General features: G+C 37.1%; 1 protein-coding gene across 1 annotated transcript; it reads left to right on the plus strand.

The window, feature by feature from the left end:
• Positions 1-24,816, plus strand: LOC114151530 (NT-3 growth factor receptor-like). Its single transcript, XM_028028798.1, has 18 exons — positions 1-287; positions 5,071-5,145; positions 6,089-6,160; positions 6,651-6,722; positions 7,440-7,594; positions 8,473-8,615; positions 10,712-10,850; positions 11,672-11,784; positions 12,761-12,944; positions 13,863-13,874; positions 14,911-14,957; positions 15,355-15,457; positions 16,693-16,881; positions 21,718-21,848; positions 22,413-22,585; positions 23,035-23,278; positions 23,481-23,639; positions 23,737-24,816. Exons 1-18 carry the CDS (start codon positions 1-3, stop codon positions 23,920-23,922), a joined length of 2,484 nt encoding a protein of 827 aa, XP_027884599.1. The 3' UTR covers positions 23,923-24,816.
• Positions 24,817-26,562: the final 1,746 nt, after the last annotated feature.

Below are 26,562 nucleotides of genomic sequence, written 5' to 3' on the forward strand. Positions count from 1 at the left end.
ATGAAGGATGTTAGTGATCCCGACACGGAGGTCCGGAGAACATCTTCCTTTGATCAGACTGTGAGGATCTGCAGCCGCTGGAAGGTTTTCCTTCTGCTGGTCTGTTTGTTCCACAGCAGCCTGAGCTCCCTGCTGGACTGTCCGCCTACCTGCACCTGCTCTTCCACCGAGATCTACTGCAACAAGTCGGACAACAGCAGCATTTCTCAGCTGCTGTCCTTCCACATGGCGGGCGCGGAGAATATGAGCGAGAGCATCGTGGACCTTTTCCAGAACATCACCAGCATGTAAGAGTTCTTTTAGACCCAATTCACCAGCAACAGATTGTGACTCTGTCTGTGTTTATTTACATCGTCATAAACAGTATAAAGAATGGAGAAAGAAAAGTTGAGTTTGTAGGAGTTTACTAAATCACATAAAATTGTTTCACATTTAATCAATTTGATCTAATTTAGGGTGAAATAAAAAGCTAATGTTGAGAAATCTTTTATTTCGAAATATCACTACATTTTTTAAGGACTCTGCTGATGGTGAGAAAAGCACCAACTAAAGGAAACCAAAGCCAGGATGCTATCCAATGTCTTCTCTGCTTATAAAGGAATTTTAGTATTAGCCCAACATGGCTCCTGTTAGTTTGCTAGTCTCTCATTTCATTTGGAGAAACATATTTAGGCTTTTAGTTCTTTTCATGTAAAGCTTAAAAAGAAACTAAAGTAAAGCCTTTGCTCCTATGTTGCAATTTATTATCACAACAGTTAAAAGAAGAGGGAACCAAACCAAAGACTTTCAGCTGTGCAGATAATCAAAGGATTATTTCCCAGTTTTGACCTCCATGTTTTCCACAAACTCTCCATTTCACTCAACTGGTATGCCCGTCTTTTATTTCTTTGGCTTTTTTAATATGGAATATTTCTTCCTAAAATGGCATCTTATTCACTGGGAAAGATCTACTCTGTTTTTGTTATGGCTGCCATTAAACAATCTTACAAAGGAGACCAATACAAGTCCAATAAGCACCAAACAATCAGACTTTTTAACTTTTTGTCGAAGAGTCATCACTAAATGATTGTTACAAGGGAACCAATATTTTTGCTTTTATATTAAAAAACGTTTAAAGTTTTAAAGTAAATGTCCTTCATGTCGTATAAAAAGTAAAACAAGATCCATTTAAAAAATATGATTTAAGGAATTATTTTACTGGCCAAATATTTTGGCTTTTTCTTTCGGTGCATTTTCTTTCTAGCTTTGCAGGAACCACAGACCATAGAACCGGGTCGGGCCGATGCAGAGTTCTGCTCAGCTGGAACCTCTCACCCTAATTTGAATCTCACCTCTGGACTGCTGTTTTCTATTGCACTGGACACTCACTTTGACTTTCTTATTAATTAAAAACAGTAAAAATTCAAAGAGGTTATGCTACCAATAATAAAGCTGACCAAAAGGATGCAACAGAGGAAGTGTTGAATCAGACTGTGGTGACAGCTGAAAATGTAAAGAATTTTATTTTATTGCAACAGATCTGGGGTAGGCAACTATAAATTCTATGAGATTATTTTCCTAAATGTATATATTACTTAATGTAAAGTCACAAAAAGCATTTTAAAATTGTTATTTTCTCTCTTTATTAAATCAATTTAATATAAAATGGTCGTTTAAATTTACATTAACACTGATGAAGTGAATCAAGCTTATTAAGTCATTTTCAAAAACCAACATCACACTTATATGATGCAAAAAAGCAATGACTGGATTGTGTTTTTGTTTATTGTTTTACCTAAACTCCTGAGTCTATGCATTCAAGCTCCAAAGTGTTTTAGCAACCTAGTCCAGCCGGAGCCGTCTCTGAATCGCAGAGCTGATAAGCCGGTTTGGATTTTTGGGTAGCCTCTGTCACTATGTTCTCCATCACGCTCCTCCAACAGTGAAACAAACTGTCTGCGATTCAGATCTTTTAGTTATAGCATCAACAGCGTGGTTCATTTAAAGACTCACATGCACAACATCTCTTGATAAATGATTCAGTGCAATCATAGGTTCTGCTCTTGGTTCATTTAAATTGACTTAAATTAATTGATCTAAAGTCCAGGATTTGCCCCCGTCCAATCTGCACAGCCATCATCTACCAGTTTGTCTCATTTTAGTCCCGGCGTCTCAATGGATACATTAACCACTGTGAACAAATCACTCCCTGTTGTAGAGCCTTTCATTGGTCACATAGCTGTCAGATGCTCTGCTAAGTGTTTAGTTAATAAACGAACAAAGATAAGTATATAACATCCTGACTGCTCCGTCATTGGATGACTGGAGCTTCATGAAAACATCTTCATTGTTTTCTCAGTAGCTAGCCACTCTTCTGATACTCAGGTATGCTCTATATCGCTCAACCCATGTACTTCCCTCTGTGTTTACTTTCATAATGGTAGTTGAAGTTGTAATCTTGAAATACCTCCAAGCTCAAGGACAGATTTCATCAAAAACAGATGTACAGTATATTAAAGTCCAGGCCTTGTTAAAAAGCTATGGAAGAGGATCAGGTCCACTTAAAAGTCTTCTTCTGTACAAAACTCTGCATTCCACGTCTAATATTTTTAGCTGACATATGTAGTTGCACAGGGCTAAGCTAACTTCTTGAAAGCGATTCAGCTCATTTGCTGGGCCACATAAGTCCACTGATGACATCAAGAAAGCAGGAGTAGTCTTCAAAATACAAGTACTTTTCACATTTTTATCAGATTATTAGGATTTACACTTTTCTGACAAACTCATGCCAAAGGTTGTCTGAGCTGACAACCTTTGGATGGATGGTGGCTGTAAAATGCTACAACAGATAATGTATGAAGTATACTTTGACATACCGTGAGGTTATTGCTGTGACCCATAATGAGCTGATCACAATGCCAAACACACACCAACTTATTTTAATGTTCACATAATTAATAGGGAAATAATACATGATAGATTAAAAACATGTCAAACTCACTACTGCTGTTCATATTTTGCTAAAGGACCATTGTCAGCTGCAGTATGAGAACGGTGCTTCTGTTCATTGTGCTGGACGCATACTGCAGTGTTTTATTGTTTAGGTTATTGTTAATTTGGAAAAAAGATATTAGAGGATGGATGGATCAGAAAGAGTTTTCATCATGGACACATGATGTGGTGAACAAATAACTTACAAACAGCCCTTCTTTTAGGCATCATATTCATTACTGATGTGTATGATCCTGTAGTCACAGAGGTCATCAACCTTTAACTTTATTTTTAACACATATATAAATTACTAATCAGACTGGCTGCTTTTGGTTGAAGGTTAAGTAGGAACGGTAACGTTATATGTTGGCAGAATAGATATCTTTCTGATAAATCAGTAGGTTGGCAGCATATTTAAGAGATTCCATATCTTAGTGTAGGGTCAGCAGTCCACTTTTCTATTTTCACACAACCTCTCCTTGAAAAAATAATTTTCTTTTTAAATTAATAAATTAGCTGGTAAAGATAATTATCAATTAAGCTTTAATCATTGTTGCTAAAATGTGAAAAAGAAATAAATACCAATAATCAATAATGATCACCTCTGCTACCTTATAAATGAAGTTACCATATAATTTTATCAGTAAGAACTTTTGTAAAGTACAGCCTCTGAACCTCATTTCACATGAAGAGCATTAGCTTCAGTAGAGCTCAGTTATACGTATGGTCAATTTAATGACTGTTTAGAAGTCATGAATTTATTGAACATTAATGCAGGTTTCCTGCAGAGGTGAGTATCTGTCTCTCATGCTCCCTCTCTCTCTCTTTCTCTGTGTCTCAGGTTGATTTTACACCAACACTGCACATCACAGGGAGGCATTTTACACTTACTGTTGTTGAATTAACCCTTATAGAGTTCACGTGCTCCGACACTGCTTATCTGACACTTTACTGGATTTTACTGTGTAACTGAAACACATTAATAATTCCACATATAATGTACAGATCCTACATTCCTGCTGGCCATAATGATTATCAGAGGAAACCTAGTTAAGTTTTACATATACTTTATTTTTGGCATTAAGAAAACTGCAATCTAACTGAACTGAGCTCAGCTGTAATTTTGGTTTTGCTCCCAGTCTAAAGTCATATGTGATTCTGCTGAACAGGTTAGTCCAACCCAAGGTCAATGCTGCCCTTTGACCTTCACTTGGCTGTGCTGCTAGTTGCTGCAAAAAATTTAATTACTTCATGTTTATTTTGATAGTATTTTTGGAACCAGTTTGACTAACCTTATTACCAAGCTTTTTGTAAGCAAGTCTGTCTACATGTGTGAACATGCAGTATAACTCCTGTTAATGCGTTTCTAACAGCTTTCAACCAAAGACATTATGACAAGAAATCAATATATGTGGATCAATCCTTTCCTAATGCCAAATTTAAAATGCTATCTATTATAAAAATGAAGAAAAAAATCTATATGTCCTGTCTTTAATGCATTAATTATGTCAGAGAACTTCAGTTATATATGAACTCATAGATTCCAGATAAATCTGGGCTGTTTAATGTATCAGTGATTGAGGCCTACAGCACTGTTAGCTTTTAATGTTGTACCTCCTTTATCACAGGAACAAACCTTGAATCAGGACAAAAAAGTATTATTTCTCTTGTTTGGGCGTTTGAGCAATTAATGACCTTATTTCATTTAGCAATTATCAGCAAGTTTATTTTAAAATTGATGAACGGTTAGCATAATTAACTACAGTACATCAGTCCTTTGGATAAAATTCTGTAATCTGATACACACCATGTTTGGGAATAATACCTAAAAGTATTTGTTTCTCCTTCTTCTTAGAGTCAGTTTTAGCCGCTTTTAATATTATGAATGTTTTAATTGTCTATATTATCTTGTGAATTTATGATGCATTTATTTCTAGCTCTGGTGCTGCCTCTCAGAACAAATTAAGACAAATATAATAATAATTAATACCTAGAATTAGTTTTCAGAATCTAGAAGTTTCTTCTATTTCTGGATTTTTAAGTGAAAGACAGGAAGTTTTTTACTTTCTCTTAGTTAAATTTTGTGGTTTTTCCCTGCAGATACCTTGAGAACTGGATAGGTCTGAAAGTACTGAAAGATGTGGATATGGAGCTGTACCCTGGCTTACAGAGACTGTGAGTACTAAAGTATTTCTACACATGTTTCCTTATGCAGAATTACATTGTTTGTGTTTTAAATAAATCCCCAGCTGGCCATAACATTTTTCTCATTTTTCTTTGCCTCCATTCATCTGGTTCATGGCCAGCAGTTGCAATGCATTTTACTGAAAGTGAGCTTGATGACTAGAAATACCCCACCCCCCTCCAAAAAATAAAAATAAATAAATAAAAAACTTCCAATATCGTCTTTATCTAGAATATTTTCATTAAATGTTAAACTATGTGACAACTAGCTACTTTTAAGAAATTATAGAGTTTGACAATTGTTGAGATTTTCTGCATAACTGGTAAATTACAGCATGGAAGCCTCTTTCAGAAGGAGGGTTTTACCTTTCAGAACAAACTAAAAATAACCTTTCAGGACCAAGTCAAAAGTATTGATTATTAATGTAAATCTTATATCTCTAGTGAAGGAAATTAGCCTCCTCTCATGGTTACATTCCATCCTGTCTGCCAAATTTACCAAACGTGATGTTAAGAAATTTTTCCTGCCAACTGCCATCACCATCTTCAATAACTCATTGAATAATCTAAATTAATGAATTACAGCAACATTTAATTTCTCTTTGGGATTAGAAAAGCATTTTTGAAAATGAATTTGAATTGAACTGAAGTAACTCGGCCATCTGCTCCTGTTAAAGAAGTCTTGAGGTTCATTCAAATGAACCTCCGAAAGCTGAACCTGTGCTGGTGTTTCTGTTTAGACAGAAGAGGCGTTCTCCAGGGAGCCTTAAAAAAGGAGGCATGATAGTTTAGGTTTTTAACATTACGTCATGATTTCTTACATTTACCATGCTAACTGAGGCCAATCAAGCCTGAGATAAACCCTTCGGAGTATTTATTGTATTAACACGCGCGTGATCTGTCTTCTCCCTTTTTTCAAATGTGTGTTGAACAGAACTATCACCCGAAGCAGCCTGCACACACTCCATCCTCGGGTTTTCTCCAAGAACCTCAACTTGCGCTTCATGTGAGTCCACAAAGTTCTGCTGAGCCTTCTGTCTGAACTTTGGAGCAACACAATGCTTTTGCTTCACTTAAACGAATGCTTTTGTTTCAGTGATGCTTCAGTATTTATGAGCTTTGCAAATGTGTTTCATTTCCTCAAACTTGTCCACATTTGCAAAATTTCCTCCACAAACGTATGAGCCAGACGAACACAACATACTGCTTTACTGTAAAGTGGAAAAAAGTGACTAACATCTAAAAATTCTGCCCCCTTTCTGTGAAACCATTAAATTACATTCAAGCCAACCATTTGCCTTCAGACTTACCCTGAGAGTAAACAGGAAATTACTGACCAATTCAATTGAAATAATTTTGACCACCCAACAGAGATCAAAGCAATATTCTGTTTTTATTTATGATATTTTTCTCTACTTGTTCTCTAAACGTTAATTTTTAAATTTCTGCCATGTACACCTTTCCAGTCTCTGCCTTTTTGTCGCTTTCTCCCTTAGAAACCTGTCTATGAACCCCATGTTGAAGACACTGTCCTGGCATGTCTTTGAACATCTGCAGCTCACAGCACTGTAAGTCAGCCCTGGATTTGTTTTTTTCACTGACCTGCTGTTAGTACACCTCTAGGTGTATCTACATGATAATAGCTTCTCCTTTACTCTGATTCAATCCTCCTGCCTTACATGCTATAACTAATGTCAGGCCCTGATCCAAACACAAAAGATATTTATTCAGTCACGTTCAGGATGAAACCAAGCTAGCATTTTGGGCTCACATTTCCAAAATATGTATTTGACACAAAGATAACACTGAGCATCACCCTAAGAATATGGTATCAACAATACCAGCATTAAACTTCCCCTAGTAGATCAAAGCAAATATGTTTTAAATTAATTTTATGCATAGAAAGTAATATGCATATTACTTTCCTGTGTCTATGAGAGATCATAAATCTCTCACAGGCATACAAATATTTAGTCAGATAAAATCTTTTCCCATTTTACTTCAGACAGACAGCTGATTCATCCTTGACAAAATATTTCAGAGACAGATCTTCCATTTATGGCTGAATTTAGAAACCCACATTAAGTCCCTTCAAATTTAATGTGCACCTGTCCATTTTCTACGTTTTAAGATAGCTTGATAAAGTCTTTCTTTACTGTAACCTTCTTGCCATCTTCAGTGAGTGCCCTATTACAAAACTGACTGAAAATCATTTGCAGGCTTCTTATTTTGTTTGGTAACATGTTTAGCTTTGTACTGATTTGCAGTGACTGCTGTATCTGCAGGCATCTGGAGGGAGTGGTGTTTTCCTGCGGGTGTGAGATCCGCTGGCTGCAGCTGTGGCAGCAGAGAGGAGAGGCGGGCCTGAGCAGCCAGCAGCTAACCTGCTCCACTGGACACACACACATCCTGCTGCTGGACATGAACGTCACCAACTGTGGTGAGAAAAGTCTCAAATCAAATAGAGTAAAATTTAAATAACAATGTCATAAATTCTAACTTTTCCATTCATCTTGATTGCAAATAAATGTAGTTCTTTGTTGGTAAACATAATGGTTTAGGATATATCAATGTTTTGAGATGTCCTTTTCTTTAAAGATTACACAACTATTTTAATTTGTGGATGAAATAAATATTTAGCTTTTTGTTGGATAAATAAGAAAAATTCCGTTTTTGTTACTCTGATGACTCACATTACTGGGAAAAACTTTCCAGTGATGTGAAAAACCTCTTCTTTTAAGCTAAAAGCTATGTTAGCTTAAAAAACATATGATCTAAAAAGGATTAGTGATGTTATGTTAGAGCAGATTGATAAACTGACAAGAAGACATACAGTAAGTGTGTCAGTAAAATTATGATCATGATTTTTACTCTGATTTACTCTCGTTTTACCGCAACTCAAATCTGTTTTTTTTATTAAGCTTCTAAATTACACATAGCCCTAAAACGTTATTAATGTACACAGCTTCTTTTTTAATTTCTGCATCTTTGACATCACAGGAAAGCTCAGAATCCAGACTTTCTGACATAAATCACATTTAGCTTTGTTGTAGCCAGTCACATTTACATGTAGCTAGTGTAGTTTCTTACTTATAAACTTGTATGCCGTTTAATAATTCCACTTAAGACATAGAGAATTTCAAATAAATGACTGAAATACCCAATTATTATGAATTTCAATGTCCATGATTTTAGTTTTGAAAAGACTTAAAAATGTGAAGGTAAGTTTTTGTTTGTGCACTAGAGCAAGAAATCCCAGTTTAATCCGGATCAGGTGTTTCATCATTTGTGAACTCAACCTCTGCTTTTCTGTTCCAGACCTGCCAGTGGTCAGCGTCAGTCACAGCAACCTGACAGTTGTGGAAGGTGATGAAGTAACAGTGATCTGCAATGGCTCTGCACTGCCAATACCTGAGGTGGACTGGGCTGTTAATGGCTTACACTCCATCACCACACAACAGGTATGCAGTAGAGAGTGCATTCATTACATAGGGGGAAATTATTTCATATACCGCTGATTTTTCTAGTTTCTCCACTTGCAAAGGATTGAGAGATCTGTGACTTCCATCATAGAAATACATCAACTGTGAGACAGAGTCAAAAACAAAAACAAAAAAATACAGAAAATCAAAAATCACACTGTATAAATTTATTAACTGATTAGCATTTTATTGCATAAAATAAACATTTGATACAATAGAAAAGTAGTTAGTTAATACATAATTATACCAGGTAAGACATTAAGGGCAATTTCTTAATGAACGTGCTAAAACATGCAAAAAGGAAAGGATAACATTTACATACATTGAGCAAAATGTTCGCTCTGCAAAACAATTACATGACTTCTTAAAAAGGTCCTTTAGTCTGTGTTTAAAAGCAAGAAATGAAATCAAAGGGTTGAGATGTTATTTTGATGAAAATTTGAATTATTTGCAGCAGCAACACAGAAAGACATGAGGCCTGAAGAATATTTGGCTTTAGGGATTTTCAGTTTAATACATTAGGAGTGAGTATTGTATCTAGAGGATTTTAGTAACTGGACTAAACAAGGTGGAAGACCCAGCAAGGTTTTATAAATGAACAGTGGATGTTATGACGAGGCCAATTAACCTGAGAGTACAACAGAGAGTGATGTGTTTTATAAGGGGCTCTAATAAATTTGGTAATAAATAAAACTTATTTGGTACATAAATCTTTGTTTCTCATAGGTTTTATGTAGATCCTGCATGGTCACTGCATGTGACCTTCATTATTCCGCTCCCTGTCTATGATACATAAAGCTATATACATGCTGGTTTCAAAGACAAAAGACAGAGATGATGATGACATGCCTGTAACTTGTTTTCTAGTGCATTCTGAGAAATGTGGTTAAAAAAAGACACATTCTGACCAAGAACGGCGCCTGCCTGCTCCAAGATCTGGCCAATAACATAATATATCAGTTTAAAAAAACTGTTGCTGACTATCTTTCTTCAGGCCCTGCTTGTGCTTTGTGTTCAGTCTTTTTTCCCTTTTATAATAAGCTCTTGTCTTGTAATTCCTAACACCGTTTCATTTTCTCTTGAGAGTATTCACTGGGATGCTTTTTTTTCCCACAATTTCTTATTTCAAAATGGAATACATTCATTTTTATTCTAAACACAATATTCTACACACACAATATTCACTAATGGCAAAGTGAAAAAAGTTGGAATGTTTGACCATCTATTACACAAAATAACATGTAAATAGTTATTTTGTGTTTTGTTGGATTAGATTCAAAGATTTACACATCAACACTAAAAACGACAGGAGGTTTGAATGTCCAGCTCTGCATTAGATATTTCATTTCTGTTTAAAGTAATTAAAACAGTAATGAAATGCCACCCCCCAAAAGATGCCACCTTGGAAGGTTGCCCATGTCGCCCATTACAGAAACACTTGCCACGTGGTTTAGTACTAGTCTTATTAGGGGTACCGATGGCGCAGGTGTGAATGTGACAAAATGTACAAAACAGGTTTGATTAACTTATAAAATAAAAAAATGTTTTAATATTAAAACTGTTGAGTTTTTTTTTATTTTCTTTGTAAAATGTAAGTACTGTTATTTATGTTAAAGAGCTTAAGTGTGTACTTCTGCCTATACATTTGGGCTCATAATCTCTATAACCATTACTGACCTTATACTTTTTTTCTCATCAATTAAAACAGAGTGCATTTCTGCAAACATCAATATTGTTCAAAGTATCGAAATATGATATGTGATTTGTAATATTTGATATTATATGATTACCACCATCCAGGATGAAATTCAACAGGAAAAGCATACAACTCACTTTGACTTTTCGACCTGTTTTCAGTAAAACATCTGATACACCAAACTCCTACCGGAACATCAGTCATTGAACCTCTCAGAACGTGTGCACTTTGATAACATTTACCCAGATATGATTTTATAGATATAGCTTTGATTCAGTCAGTGCTGCATGAATGTGAGCATGATGTGAATCCAGACTGTTTCAGAGGTCTGTTGCTTTTATCAACCTGCTGGTGTTCTTGTTTTCTGCTGTCCCTTCAGGATAAAGTATATAACAGTATTCACTCCATCACCATAATACTGGCCAATGTGAAAAGGGAGGACAACAATTTCTGGCTAAATTGCACCGCCAACAACATCGTAGGCTCCGCTAATGCTTCTGTTCACCTAATCGTTCACTGTAAGTTGACCCTATAAGACAGACACAGAGATCAGATTGAAGATCCAACACTGTTCAGAGTTATGTGAATAAGTCAATATGTATCAGAGTTGACTGGGGACAAACTATGCAACTGCTATGAGTAAGTGGAATTGTAAGTTCAAATTGCCACATGGGATAGACTGATAAAAGCATGTTTTTTGTATAATCTATTTATTAGTTTGCATTCAAAACTCACGTTTGAATTAGTATGTCATATTTTGACCAGAAGAAGTTCCAAGTCATATTACTGTATAGAATTTATTATGAGCAAATTCAAAGATTCTAGAAATTATTTCTGTAGTCTATTCCTGAAAATGAATGAAAGCATTTGCCTCAACAGCTTGGATTATATCAGGGAAAAGTTTGCAGTGAAAAACATTTGGGAAGAACCATAATTTATTTTTAATTATCTTGAGTGATTGGATGTCAAAAAAGATGAGCTTTCCAGTGGCTCAACTGAAAATCTTGCTTAATGGTTTCTTGCCTCATTAAGCAAGCTCTCATTGTGTGGAGTTTTAAAGATCGGAAGCATGTGTTTTTTTTTGTTTGTTTTTTTTTTTGCTTTGACAGGGTTTTCAGGACACACTGTCCAAAACAGTGACCAGAACAGGAACCTTTCAAATCAGTAGCAAGAACTGTTGTGTCCAGTGTATGATCCCTGCTCAAATCATTCATTCTTTACATTCATAAATAAATTAAGAAATGAAAGAAAGTGAATGTTTAATTAGGAGTGTAAATAACTTCAAAAGCTTTGTGTGAATTAAATTCAACACTGATCTTCTTTTCCTGTGTCCCTTCAGTTCCTCCGTCCATTGAGAAGCTTAAGGAGCCAGAACGCCGTCATGACACGTGTATAGAATTTACTGTTCGGGGTTCACCTCATCCAAGCTTAAGATGGTTTCATGAAGATAAGGTATGACAGATCTTATTGTAAAAGAGTTATCATCTACGTATCTATTAGAGCACTGGAATGATCTTACTAAGGATGTACACTGTGTGGTGGAATATCATTGGATAGAGGAATATCTGTGTTTACATCCATCTCAGATAAGTGGAAAAACTATCTGAAAAAAAACCCACTACTGTTGTGTTCATCCGGTTTAACTTCTTATCTAAGCAAAGATTCTGTCTAGAAATATGTTCAACAACAAGTATATGTGTCAACAAAGGCTGTTCATTTACATTACATTCCAATAACTCCACTCCCCACAGTTGACTGTCAACAGGAATATTTGAGAAGGTATGTAGACAAACACTGTCAAAAAAAGTCAAAAACAAGTCAAAAAAAGTATTTGTCTTGAGAGTTTTGTCTGGTTCATCTAGCAAGAAATATATAATTTTATATGATATTCTTGTCCATTTTTCTACAAGGTTGTGAGGGCCTGGCTTGTGAGCCTTTACCATGGAATCATCTGTGAACCTTGAACTTTACTGGAATAATTAGATAGTAAATAATATTTTAGGTGTTATAGCTACTAGATGCAGTTAGTCAGTGTGGCGCGCACCACTGGTCAGGCAAGGGCCACCCGGTCACGGTGTTATAGTGCACTCAGTGAAGTCATAACATATTTCCAGGACAGGTCACATGCAGGGTGCAGTGAACCAGACAAGGCTAATCAAATCCATCATATTACGATGCAAATCTTGAAGACATTTCATCAAAAATGACCTAGTGCAGTGTAGTGTATAACAATAAAAGTTCTGACACTCACCCCATGAGAAATTGAACAGTAATCCTGCAGACTTCAATGTATCCGATCATATAAGAGCTCCTGGCATATTTTTTCTCCACCAGTGACTTTATGGTGGATGTGGTCTTCTCTGGAGTAATTCTATTCTATTCTATTCTATTCTATTCTATTCTATTCTATTCTATTCTATTCTCTCAGGAGATTTCCCACAATGAGTACATCCGCCAAGATATGGATATTTACAACGACGACTTGGAGGGTTGCCTTCTTTTCAAAAACCCAACGCACTACAATAATGGCAACTACACTTTGAAAGCAACCAACTATCTGGGTGAGGTCAACAGGACAGTGTATGGACACTTCCTCGAAATGCCCCCTCCTGGTAAGCTGGTAACATCCAGAGCTTATGTCTGTTGTCATTATGGCAGGAAACTTAATACAATTTATATATTTGTATTCCTTTAACATTGATAAAATTAACCTGATTGTGTGTAACATCAGTTTGTTATGTAAATGTTATGTAAATGTAACAGTTACCAACGTAACTGAATTATAAAAGAATGCACACAATGGTGGATAACTGGGGTGACGGCAGTAGGAGTTTGTCTTGCTGTCGGTGGGCTGATGGTTCAATTCCCACTTCTCTCGCCTCTGTCGTTGTGTCCTTGGGCAAGACACCTGATCCACCTTGCCTGCTGGTGGTCAGAATGGCATGAAACTACAACCTTACCTTTGTCAAAGTGTCCCAGGGCAGATAAGGCTACAAACCAGTAACTTGCCATCATCAGTGGGTGAATGTGTGCATGAATGGAAATGTCTGATTTAATTGTAATTGGTAATTACTACTAAACCTTTAGAAGAGTAGTACTTCATAAAATTAACCTACGAAAAAGCATATGCTGTATTGCTACCATGTACTACGTGACCTACAGAAACACCAAAACATCCAGTCGATCCAGCTGATGGGATCTGATCCCTTTATTATAGAAGACCTCTTAACTCTCATACTTTTTGTTACTTCTGCAAGTTACTTCACTTTAGTCATCTGTCAACTTTACAGCTTCCATTACAAGCAGTGTGATGTTTCTCTTTAAAAGAAAATTAAAACTAATAACCCATGTGGGATCTTCACCTCCTTAAAGACTATATAACACGTAATTGCAATTATGTTCACTGATCAGGGTGGTATGAGAATTGTCTTAGAGCTCATGTTGTTGTCTTGATATAAATATTTGTAGAGTATGTACACTGCCTTACAGTTTGCATTTGTCTTATCTATTTGCTTCTTCAATGGATTCAGATTATGACTATGGTAAGTACCTTCTAATGTCAATCCTACTATATTATGTTTTTGGCACAAATTTCTAAGCCATGTCAAAACTAAGGGATGTTTATGCATGTCAGATAGTTTCAGTGGTGTAGTGGTCGACGTAGTAAGTTTTTTCCCCAACTGTTCTGTATGCCATCATTTTGGCATGGCAGATAAATTATTTTCTATACTGGCTCTCCTTATACATTTTTTGCTGATCTTTCTGATTAAGAATACATGTCTCATTTTATGTCAGACACTAAGTTATTTGTTTAAATGAAAACAAAACATCTAATTGTACCAGGTTTGTAAAACTGACCATAGGTGAACAGTCAGTTTGTCTGTTTTCAGCTTTTATTTCCTCTTCATTACCGTTGCTATTCTTTCTGGCCTATTGAATATGAAACTCAGGATGTACCTCTGACTGAACGGGACCTTTTTATTTTGACAGATAAGCAGATTAAAATCTCTTTGATTTCCAGCCACAGGTTCAAAATATTAATGTTCTGATTATTAAGCCACTTTGTTCTCACTTTTGCCTTGTGGCACAATGCTATGTCATGCTGGAAAATACACGTCATTACAACATTGTCCCTGGTTTGTTGAACGAAGTTGCTAAGGGAGGACATCTTAATCTTGTCCTTTATACATATCAGTATATAGGCCTGAGCCCCTCTGTCATAACATTGCTTACTTTTGAAAATGAAGCTGCCATCGACCATCTGTGGATGGATCACATCTAGCTGTATATTAAGAAGAAGTAATATTTAGACTCACTCATCAACCTAAACAGGATAAATAGAAAAGGCATCAAAATGTGGTTGAATGTTATCCAAGAGAGGCAACGTTATAATGTCTCAGTTTTGTCAGTGGCAAATTTGGATATGTATCAGATTCCAGAAACAACCTCTGAGGTCTCTGTAAAAAAGAGGTACTTTTCATGTATAAAGATAAATGCAGTTCTATCTTGGTCTAACACTGTTGGTTTATTAGTGTTCTTGTAGACGTTCTGAGCAGAAAACTTTGCCTTTTTTCCCAGGAACTCCAACTGCAGAGACTCACAAACCTTTGGAAGATCCTTTTGGGGTGAGTTACAGAAGTAAAACGTCGTTACCTCAAACTTTAAATGTGTTTTAAATAACCGCCACTAGGGAAAAAGTCAAGACTTCAAAATTTTGACATCGTAAAACATATTGATCAAGACAATTTTTAAAAAAATTAAATTTAGATATTAGGTGTCAGTTTCTTTACTACTACCTGTCATCACATACGTTGCAACTCACTTTAGCCAAGTTGCTGTATTAATAAAGCTGCAAAAACAAATGGATTTGGGAGAAATTACTCAAAGGAAGTGCAGACCCAGAACTTTAGACCCTGGACACTCACATCAGAACAGCAAAGTTTGTGTTCATAACTGAATTCTCACTTTACCATAAACTGTATGTTAGTGTGCGTGGATTTAGAACTGGCATTGTTCCCACAGGTCTCCATGGCCGTAGGTTTGGCAGTGTTTGCCTGTGTAATCCTCGTGGTTCTCTTTGTTCTGATCAACAAGTATGGACGACGTTCCAAATTTATCATTAAAGGTGAGTATTGTCCATTTCACGAGGAAGTCATCAATAATATGTGTTAATAGAAAAAATTGAAAATTGGTATTGAACTGTTAATAAAATGTTGCTTTCATTGTGACTTCACTATTAAACATTCTGAATTAAATGAATACTAAATAAATATGAATTTTATTTATTATTTATTTAGCTGTTTTAATATTTAAGCGTTTCTTTGGAAATGTCTTCTGTCAAGCAGCTAAAACACAATATTTACCTACACTGTATGAACATACTTTTTTTATTGTCTGCTGTTACATACAGTGGTGACTGCATGCATGTTTCTCTATTTCATGTTGCTGATGAGCTCCTGCTACATAAGCAGGCACAGCTGGTTCCTCTCTGCCTCAAGGAACACAGCAGAAAGCTGGGTGTGGAACTGACCTCAGGGCCTCTTGGGCAGCATGTGTGTTGCAGCTTTTTGGTGGTGGTTAGTGTGTTGCAGGAAACTGGATGAGCACATCTTCCCTTAATGCAGAGTGTGCTCCCCATGCCTTTGAGGAGTGAAGTCTAAGAGTTGTAGACAACTGGTTGTTCCAGCTGTAGCTGAGTGGGGCTGAGTGAACAGTCCAGTGTCACTCACCAGGTTACCTGTTGGAAGATCTTTTATTCGAAACCCTAGACTGTTATCACCAAGGACTCGTTTTCCTTCCACCCAACCCACTAACTACCATCAAAGCACCAAAAAGCTGCAACACACATGCTGCCCAATGGTGAAAAGGTCCAGAGATCAGTTGCACACCCAGCTTTCTACTCTGCTCATTAAGAGACAGAGTGAAACCAGCGGTGCCTGCTTAAGCTCCAAGAGCTCAGCAGCAGCTTGAACCACTGCATGCAACATCTGTCATTAAACCAGACCTCCATTTGAGTACATGACAGAGAATTTATTGCAACCTTTTTCAAATTCTATTTTTAGTTTTTGGTTAGCATTTGTTAGAATTGCTTTTTAAACTGAATTAGACAAGGGGAGAAAGATGAAAATTAGACATTCAATTGCTACAAACAGATTTAATGAACTTTTAAAGTTCTAAAATGTGTAATTTCTTGTGCCTCATTGTAGAAATTGTCAGCTGTTCATAGAATGCTTGGTTTTGCTGCCTGTCAGGTAAAACCAGGACCTGAAAAAGCATGGAAACCAGAGCTGGGCTAATATCTCAATAGGCTCATTATGCCTTGAATACCAAATGAAATCCTTCCTCTCTGTCTCTCTCCAGGCCCAGGAGCAGTGATGAGTGGGGAAGAAAACTCTGCCAGTCCGCTCCATCATGTAAATCATGGTGTTATAAGCCCCTGTGCTCTGGATGTTGGGTTAGATTCCGTGGTGATTGGCATGTCCAGGATCCCCATTATAGAGAATCCACAGTACTTCAGACACGGGCACAACGGCACCAAACCAACCACTTGTGAGTAAAGACCTCTCAAAGCATTTTTAATCAGAACACATGCAGCTTGAACAAGAAATTGATCTTGAGAGTTGAAAATTTGGACTTGGGTCATACTGTCACATAATCTTCGCACTTGATTCAGATTTGTGCATTAAAACTGGAGACTTAACTTGGACTTGTTCTGGGATTTGTGTCTTGTTGCCAGTCTTTATCTCATGTCATCAGGAGTGAAAGGAAGCTACTACTTCATACCAGCTGGTGGTTAGTAACAACATTTTACTGATAACTTTAGCTTAAGGACAAAATAAACATAATTTACAGTGACTTTTCCAAACAAATATATTTCATTGGAATTTTATGTGAAAGACCAACACAAAGTGGTATGCAACTGTGAAGTAGAAAGAAAATTAAACATAATTCAAAACATTTGTTTTTTACAAGTAATTTTTTAAGTGCTGGATGTGAAAGTATTTAGTCTCCCTGAGTCAATACTTTGTGAATCCACCTTTCGCTGCAACTCCAGGTGCAAGTCTTTAGGGTTTGTCTACCAGCTTTGCATGTCTAGTGACTGAAATTTCTGATCATTCTTCTTTACAAAACAGCTCAAGTTCAGTCCAATTAGCTGGAGAGCGTTTGTAAACTGCAGTTCTATTTCATCCCCGTTGACTGCTAGATCATTCTTGCGCATGCGCAGGTCGGGTGTTAATCACAACAAAGTCACCTGTAACCTGCCGGTGACCCAAGAGACTATATAGTCACATGACACCCGGCGCTCAGTCCCTTTCGTTCTTCAAGTGTGTTGAGTACAGTTGTGGTTTTTGCGAATCTGGTAGAGTCTGTGTTTACCACTGTTCTCCTATCTACAGTACTTGTTGATATTCACCCGATACATTGCAGCGACTCTCTCTCCTCTGCAGACACAAGGATTGAAGATCCTCCCATATCTGGAAGACTGGTTCATTTGTGCAGCAACACAGGACCAGGTGGTCCGAGACACTCGATTAGTGTCCCACATGAAGCCCAGGCGTCCCACATGACGCCTGGGCTTGCAGGTGAACATGGAGAAAAGCAGTCTGACTCCTTCACAGGAGACAATCTTGTTTTTCTGGCTTTTCTGAGTTTTCTTCCGGGCTTGAAAGACAAGCATGTGCTGGTCATGTGAGGTCAGACAACACCCCTGTCGTTTTTCTCATCAACCACCAGGGCTGGACCAGATCAAGAAAACTGTGCTTGACTCATCGGCTTCTGACCTGGGCAGCTCCATACGTTGCCTGCCTCAGGGCAGCCTACATCCGAGGGCCACAGAATATGCCAGAGGATTTTCTGTCTTGTTGGAAGCCGCTTCAGGGAGAGTGAAAGCTTTAGGTGGTGGAGTGTATCTGGAGGGTCTTTGGCAGAGTGTACATAGACCTCTTTGCCTCAAAGGACACAGGTCACTGTCCCCTTTGGTTCTCCTTGGACAATGCCAGCCCCAGTCGTGGGGTTGGAAGTGGACCCCAGCCACTTTCGACTCTCCTGAGGGTTCGTCAGGTGAGTCGAACCCTGACTCTCCTGACAGCCAAGGTTCCCTTGGTGGTCGTCTCCTTCTGGCCGGTGAGGACTTTTCTCTAATGTGCGAGCCAGCTTACCAAAGTGTCTGCCCTACAATAGGGATCTTCTTTCCCAGATGAGAGGCCGAATTTTCTGACCCCAGCTCTGGTTTGGCCCCTGCAAGGCCAGGGTCCACTTTCTCAAAGTATGCTGGGCCAGTAGGGCATGTGTAGAGCCCTGGAAATATGTTAAGAACGTGATAATGTTAAATTAATAGGTATAATTATCTTATTGACATCAGATAATGTCAATAAATAAGATGTCACTGGAGGCAGGCAGTACCCAGCCACTCCATCTTGCCTTGTTTGATGCGGGAGGCCTCTCTGAACCTCTATGCCCTGTTTGCGCTCTTGAGGCACATATCGATTCCATGGTGTCTTTCTCAAAGACATATGACAAATGCCTGCTACACAAAAAAGCAGCAACTTGCGCACTTGGATATGACCGCTAAGGCTTATGCCTTGCAGGTGGTCAGTAGGAATGAAATGTAAAGAAAATTATGACTGTAACTGCGGTTCTATGAATCTAAGGTTGATAGCCAGTGTGCGTGGTCTTTCAGAATCCTTGAGCTGAAAGAAGGTTAAGGGATTGAGCGCTGGGTGTCATGTGACTATATAGAGTTATGTGGGTCACAGGCAGGTTACAGGTGATTTTCTTATTAACACTTAATCTGCACATGTGCAAAAATGTTCATTCAGTGCTTGAAGCACAGCCTCTGGCAGTCATCCAGTCATCATGTTCCAAATTATTGTGCAATTGATATTTTCTCAGATTTTCCTAAATGGTCAATACAAATGATGGTCAGTATAATTTTCAAGTCCTGAACTATTACAGTATAAATCAAATTTTACTGAACAAAGCTCCCCATGAGAACAGTATTCTTTTCAAAAATAAAAAACTCAAAATGCTCTGTTCCAAATTATTATGCACAGCAGATTTTCCAAACATTTTATGGATTATAATGAACTGCAAAAGGTCATTCTTTCAATGTACAGCATTGGTCACATGTACTAAAATCAAAAGCTATTTCAATCAAAAACATCTCAACAGACCGAGTTACATGTTAACATAGAACCCCTTCTTTGATATCACAGCACAATTCTTGTTTCATTGAACTTGTGAGTTTGTGGAGTTTCTGCTTGAATTTCTTTGCAGGATGTCAGAATATCTTCCCAGAGCTGTTTTGATATGAACTGCATTAAACCCTCAGATCTTCTGCTTGAGGAAACTCCAAAGGTTCTCAATAGGGTTGAGGTCAGAGGTCAGAGGAGGATGATGACCACACCATGAGTTTCTGCCCTTTTATGCCCATAGCAGCCAATGACACAGTGGTATTCCTTGCAGCATGAGATGGTGCATTGTCATGCATGAAGATGATTTTGCTACTGAAGGTTCGGCTCTTCTTTTTGAACCATGAAAGAAAGTGATCAGTCAGAAAGTCCATCTACTTTGCTGAGGTCATTTTCACACCTTCATGGACTCTGAAGAGGCCGACCAGCTCTCTCTCTCTCTCTCTGTCTCTCTCTCTCTCTCCTCATGATTTCAGCCCAAAAAATGACTCCACCACCTCCTTGTTGATGTCACAGTCGTGTTGGGATGTGGTGGCCATCCACCACTAATCCACTACTGCGTCCATCTGGACCATCCAGGGTTGCACAGCAGTCATCAGTGAAGAAGTCTGTTTGAAAATGAATCTTCATGTACAGCTGGGCCCACTGTGACCGTTTCTGCTTGTGAGCTCTGGTTAGGGGAGGCTAATAGTAGGTTGATGCACCACAAGCCTCTGGAGGATCCTCCACCTTGAGGTTCCAGAGGCTCCAAATAACTGTTTGCTGTTTTGTAAGGGCATTTTAACAGCTGCTCTCTTAATCCGATGAATTTATCTAACAGAAACTTTCCTCATTCTGCCTTTATCTGTACAAACCCATCTTTGTTCTGAATCAGCCACAAATCTCTTCACAGTACGATAACGCTTCATTTGTCGTTACATATCTAATGTTTTCATACCTTGTCATACGGCACTACACTATCTGATGATTTTCATCAGCAGAGAGATCCTTTCTCTTTCCCATATTGCTTGAAACCTGTGGCCTGCTTAATAATGTGGAACATGAACATCCTTCTTAACTAGATTTGCTTTAATTGAGCTCACCAGACAAACTAATCAACCAGCTCTCTGAAATTAATTATAGTGATTGAAAGAGCCATGACACACTATACCATCTATGCATTTAATAGCACTACAAAATATTTAATCTTTACGACACTTAAATCCAATTTGCATAATAATTTGGAACACGGTGTAGAACCATAGTTACAGTCGGAACTTTTGTTTTCAGGTCTAGCCACAGATTTTCGAATGAGTTTATGTCTGGACTTTGACTGAGTCGCTGTAACACATGAATATGTTTTGTTTTAACCCATTCCACTGTAGCCCTGGCTTTATGTTGAAGGTGGTTGTCTTGCTGGAAGATTAACCTCAAAACAAGAAAAAGTTAAAGGAGTATGAATACTTTTGCAAGCTATTGTACTTTTACATCTTATTCTGTTTCTGGTAAGAAACAGAATAAGCTGAAAGTGTTTTTGCATCATTGCAAAAACACTTCCAGCTTATCAGAATAAAAGCAGTTCTCATTCTGTTCATTAAGAAGTTTGATATTATCTTACTCAATTGTTACTGGCTCATTATCTTGTTTGTAGCAATGTACATTTATAGCAAACATGCTTACTGTTTAGACTTGGCAGCCAATGTTTTCAATGTGGATTAAGAACAGTTTTAATCTCATTAAACATCCAACTTGGAGTAAAAAGTAAACTTTTCAAAACATATGCAGTGAAGTAAATAGTAGCCTCAAAAAAACAGCCCTTTGTTTTACGAGTCTGAGCCTTTGGATATTAAGCACTGATTTTATTCCACTTAAACATCTGATGCAAACATTTTTTTTTTCTTAAATGAATGTGCACTTAAGTTAAGTTCAAAATACCATTTAGTGGTTGTGCTTGAACATGTCAGTGTTCAACAAATGCCAAGTATACGGTATACACCAAATACCACCAAAAGACACACTGGTCACACCTGGAGTGAGTTATTCTACTGTATATTGTTTAGAATTTCATCTAGAGAGATGAGTGCTTGCATTTCAAAATGAGATGCATGGATGCTTTGCCAGTGCACAAATGAAAATATACAGCTAAAAGCATGCACTTAATATGTCAAAAAACATTTTATAAGCAGCATACTCAGTTACTTTCTATCATTCTCAGATGTTCAACACATTAAGCGTCGGGATATCATTTTGAAGAGGGAGCTTGGTGAAGGTGCCTTTGGAAAGGTCTTTCTGGCTGAATGTTATAACTTAAGTCCAACCAAGGATAAAATGCTGGTAGCTGTAAAGGTAAGACCAGTGTGTGTGTTGCAGCATCAGGGGAGTTTAACCTTCTGAAGCCAGGATAGTCTGGAGTGTTTTGGAAACAAACCTACAGATGTTTGCTCTCTGAACAATTAGCAAAGCTAGTCAAGATTACAATTGACATGTGAGCTCCATGTTCACAACTAGACAACTCCATTAAATTCTTTTTTTACTATTAATTATTATATATTGGAAATGTCTCAGATAAAAAAAATATCTAAGTGCAGTTTAAATTTACTTTTGTCTTTTAAGGTCTTGTACATTTCATGTGCAAAGCAATGTGATTGGACTTTTTTTTTTGTCTTTGACCAGGTTAATATGTCTGTTCTCTGGGTCATGGGTTGTTGATGTGCCAACAAGAACTCTGTCCATCTTTTTATTTCCACAGTGTCCTTTGGCTTTTTGTCGCATTTCTGATTTTCTTGCCAGAGAATTCTGTTTTAATCAGTGACCATATATTTATTTTTCAATGCTAAGTCTGCTCATAGTCAACACTGTGGTAAAACACACGGAATATTTTGGAAATGCTACATCTCTTGCTGTTTCCAGACTCTAAAGGACCCCACACTTGCAGCTAGGAAGGATTTCCAGCATGAGGCAGAACTGCTGACCAACCTGCAGCACGAACACATAGTCAAGTTCTATGGAGTGTGTGTGGATGGAGACCCTCTCATCATGGTTTTTGAATACATGAAGCATGGAGATCTCAACAAGTTTCTCAGGTCAGTGATGCAGTCTACTAAACTCTGAGCTGTAATGAGAATTCTTGTGAACATAATTATGTAGCTTATAGAAGTTGTTTATGCTACTATGCTAAAAAATTATAAGAACCATTTGCTTTTTCCTGATTTTGAAAGAAAGTGAAACATTTGGAAAACTAAAACTCCTTTTTGAGGCTGTGCAGCTACATCTTAATGTAATTATGTTTATATTATATTGTAAATTAATTAAAAACATTATTATTGCTGTTATTAATTTAAATATTTTTGTTATTTGATTATTGCATTTGAATGTATAAAAAAGTTTCTGTTCTTGGTATAAATCATTTGTATAGTATCTGATGCTTTTAGATTTGCATTATATTCTAAAAATGGTTCATAGTATAAGAAACACCAAATCTTAAGCCTGAGTAACAATGAAAAGAAATATAACGGTGAAACTGTCCCCTCAGAGCCCATGGACCAGATGCCACAATCCTAGTAGATGGGCAGCCTCTTCAGACCAACGGGGAGCTGGGTCTGTCCCAGATGCTTCACATAGCGAGTCAGATCGCAGGGGGGATGATCTACCTGGCATCCCAGCACTTTGTCCATCGTGATCTTGCAACAAGGAACTGTTTGGTGGGGAATGGCCTTCTGGTGAAAATAGGAGATTTTGGCATGTCCAGAGACATTTACAGTACAGATTACTACAGGGTAAGAACACACTTGAATATTCCCCACAACCTTTAGTCACTTTCATATATTTAATCAAATAACCTAAAATGAAAGAACCTATAAATAGTGTTGTTTTTTTTTAACTGGTCTTTTTAAACACACATCATACTGTATTAGTTAACTCAAATCATAATTTAATTTTTGCTTTACATTTCTCATGTTCATAAACCTACTTGTTTAGGTTGGAGGTCACACCATGCTTCCCATTCGTTGGATGCCCCCAGAGAGCATCATGTACAGGAAGTTCACCACAGAGAGCGATGTCTGGAGCTTTGGAGTTATTCTGTGGGAGATCTTCACATATGGCAAACAGCCGTGGTTTCAGCTCGCCAACAATGAGGTACCATACACACAGTTATATTAGATACATTTGGATTTGTTTTTTCTTTTCTTGCATTTTTCTTTGTATTTTCTAACCACCTTTTTGGCCTTTTCAGGTTATTGAATGCATTACCCAGGGCAGGGTACTAGAGCGCCCAAGAGTCTGTCCAAAGGAAGTCTATGACATCATGCTGGGCTGCTGGCAAAGGGAGCCACAGCAGCGCCTCATCATTAAAGACATTCAGAAGAAGCTTTTGGCCCTGATGAAATCCACACCAGTTTATCTGGACATATTGGGATGAGAAAAAGGTTCAAATGTAATCGTGGAGGCAAAGGAACAAAACTCTCATACAAGACCCCAATCAAATCAACATGTGCAGCAGGATAAAGACTCACATCTGCTCTACATCTGTTTTACTTAATAGAAGCCAAACTACCTTAAATAATCCTGGAAATTAGGTAGACCAAAAAGAACCTAACATTCATACAAAAGATATTGTAGATTGTTTTTTTACATGAACTCAAAGCATAAGACTCATTTAGAAGTACACATTGTATCAAACTGGAGGTAAGTTTGTCAACAATATTGCCCTAGTCTGGATTATTTTAACATCATTTTGAATAAATTGCTCCACCCACATGCATAGATTATTGCAGCATTGCTTTTTCAATCCTGACCTACAGTAGTCATTTTTGTAGTTTGGTGATTTGTGAGATATACTGCCATAGATGTCACTGTATGTGCATACATGTTAATCAGAATTAATTTTTCCACTCTCTGTTGTGTTCAGTACTCAATATTCCAGTACTTTGTCATTTTATATGCATAATAATAAAAAGATTACATACACTAAACTCAAATAACATTCGTCTTCAGTCTGGTGATTCTATAGCTTCATGAAGGACATTATCGAATGGTTCTTAAAGATGGCAGAAGGTTAGTCACTAAGTCTGCTAGTGCAATGTCTTAAAATAAAAACGTACTCTTTCTGTATAAAAATTTATTTTAAAAATGAAAGTGAGATCCTGATGAACTCAACGTTTTACCTTCATGACAGAAAAGTCTCAATACATATACTAACACTGAGAAACCATTAGTAAATATCAACTTTGCTGATTACATTGCATTTTGGCAATATGGCATTGGAGATGTTCAGGAAAGTAAAGTTTTTGCACACAAATGTACAAAGTTTCCATCTCCCCACTTGACCATGATATTACTATAATTTGAAGTAATCTTTTTGACATTAAACACATAATGTAAACATGTGCACAATGTATATACATGATAAACGATATGCATAATCTGTATACATAATGTGTATAATGTTGCACACATTATGAATAAACATAATGTGTATACATTGTCCAAATGTAAGAAACATTTGGACCATGATTCTTACATGAAGCTGATATGATAGACTCTTTGCATGTTGTTCGGTTTAGTGTCAATACATAACCACATTATGAATGTGTGCAGTTTGGCATTCCTGACTTAGTACAAAGCATTGTGTGTGACTCCAGATCCCACAAGTCATTACACATTACACTTTATATTTTACATTAAAAAGTGCGGAGCGCTGTACAGTATTCCCAAAACTGTCCTGAACGCTCTGACCGAGTGAATACCTTACGCCTCTTCAAAGAACTTCAGACCCGAACCATAGACCAGGATTTTGTGCAACTAGCAGCACTGACCACATACTGTCTTCCTGCTGCCATGGTAACAACCTTACCTGTAACCACAGATGGAGTACTGACCCAATCATTCAGTTCCAGCCAGCTGTTTTCTTAGTGTGTTCTGACCACCAATGTAGCAAGTGCACATATGAACATAAATAGGCGACACAGCAGGCTAATTTATCAGATTAAAGTTTTTTTTGTTTTGTTTTGGGGTTTTTTAATAAGGTACTTTTGATGAAGCAGACTGAACATTTAGATTCTTCTGTCACAAACACAGATCACAAGAATAATCTCATTTTACTGTAGGTACATGGTTAACACATATTTGTTGAAGATTTAAGTTAACTTTCAAGTGTAACAAGTATTGGTGTTTCACAGGGACATTTCTGTAAGTCTGTGGGATTATCAGAATAAACTGAAAGGAAAAATATTGGAAACCAATTGATTCAAAACTACAGCTTGTTGCATACAGCCAGGCATCAAAATACACCATTTTACTAGCTCTGCTAGCTTATAGCATCACTCAGATCTATTCTTTCTTTAGCACTTTGTTAATTTTGAGGACAATGATGTCTAATTTACATAATTAAACACAAATTTTACTGTTGGAAAACATATGTTCTGCTAGATATGAAGCTGAGAAATCCAGTCAATTTTATTAATTTGTCTTCATGTTCTTGTTCGACTGAGAACAAGACGATATTGTTTCAGAGGCGACCTTCACTGTACAGTCATATTCAATAAATTAGAATATGCACTCTAATGAGGGTTGTTAGATTAAAAGTACCCTTTGAAAATAATATCCTAAAAGCAGGTATGAAACATACTTTTCATTAAGCTCACATTTCTGTATTAAAAATATTTGTTGATTGGTCTGATGTAATATTCATACGTTAGATGTCTATTTGTATTAGCTTTAGATGGAAAATTGTTATTTTAACAGAAATAAAGGCTAATCTATGTCCATCTAATGTCCATCTATGTGTAATTAATCTATATTATGTTTGACTTTGTGATAAAGTTCTTAAAATAAATTGACTTTTCAATAATCTAATTTATTCAATGAGTCTGTATTTTTTTTAACTCTATAGATAATTTGCTGAGCCAGAAAAGCTTTCCAGTAACTATGGCAAATCGTTATTTACTTAGTTCCTAATACAACAAGTAAATATGTGTAATTTTTTAAAACGTTCTAAATGTGTGGAATAGGATTTCACCTGATCAGCAGTCTGGTGTCATTATCAAATTCTTCTCTTCTT

This window comes from Xiphophorus couchianus, chromosome 2 (genome assembly GCF_001444195.1).
Source record: "Xiphophorus couchianus chromosome 2, X_couchianus-1.0, whole genome shotgun sequence".
In the NCBI taxonomy this organism is placed as follows: Eukaryota; Metazoa; Chordata; class Actinopteri; order Cyprinodontiformes; family Poeciliidae; genus Xiphophorus; species Xiphophorus couchianus.

Coding starts and splice junctions, on each gene's coding strand:
- LOC114151530 (XM_028028798.1), top strand. CDS start 1: ATGAAGGATGTTAGTGATCCCGACACGGAGGTCCGGAGAACATCTTCC. Junction 5,146..6,088: donor TACCCTGGCTTACAGAGACT/GTGAGTACTAAA, acceptor TGTGTTGAACAG/AACTATCACCCGAAGCAGCC. Junction 23,279..23,480: donor ACAGTACAGATTACTACAGG/GTAAGAACACAC, acceptor CTACTTGTTTAG/GTTGGAGGTCACACCATGCT.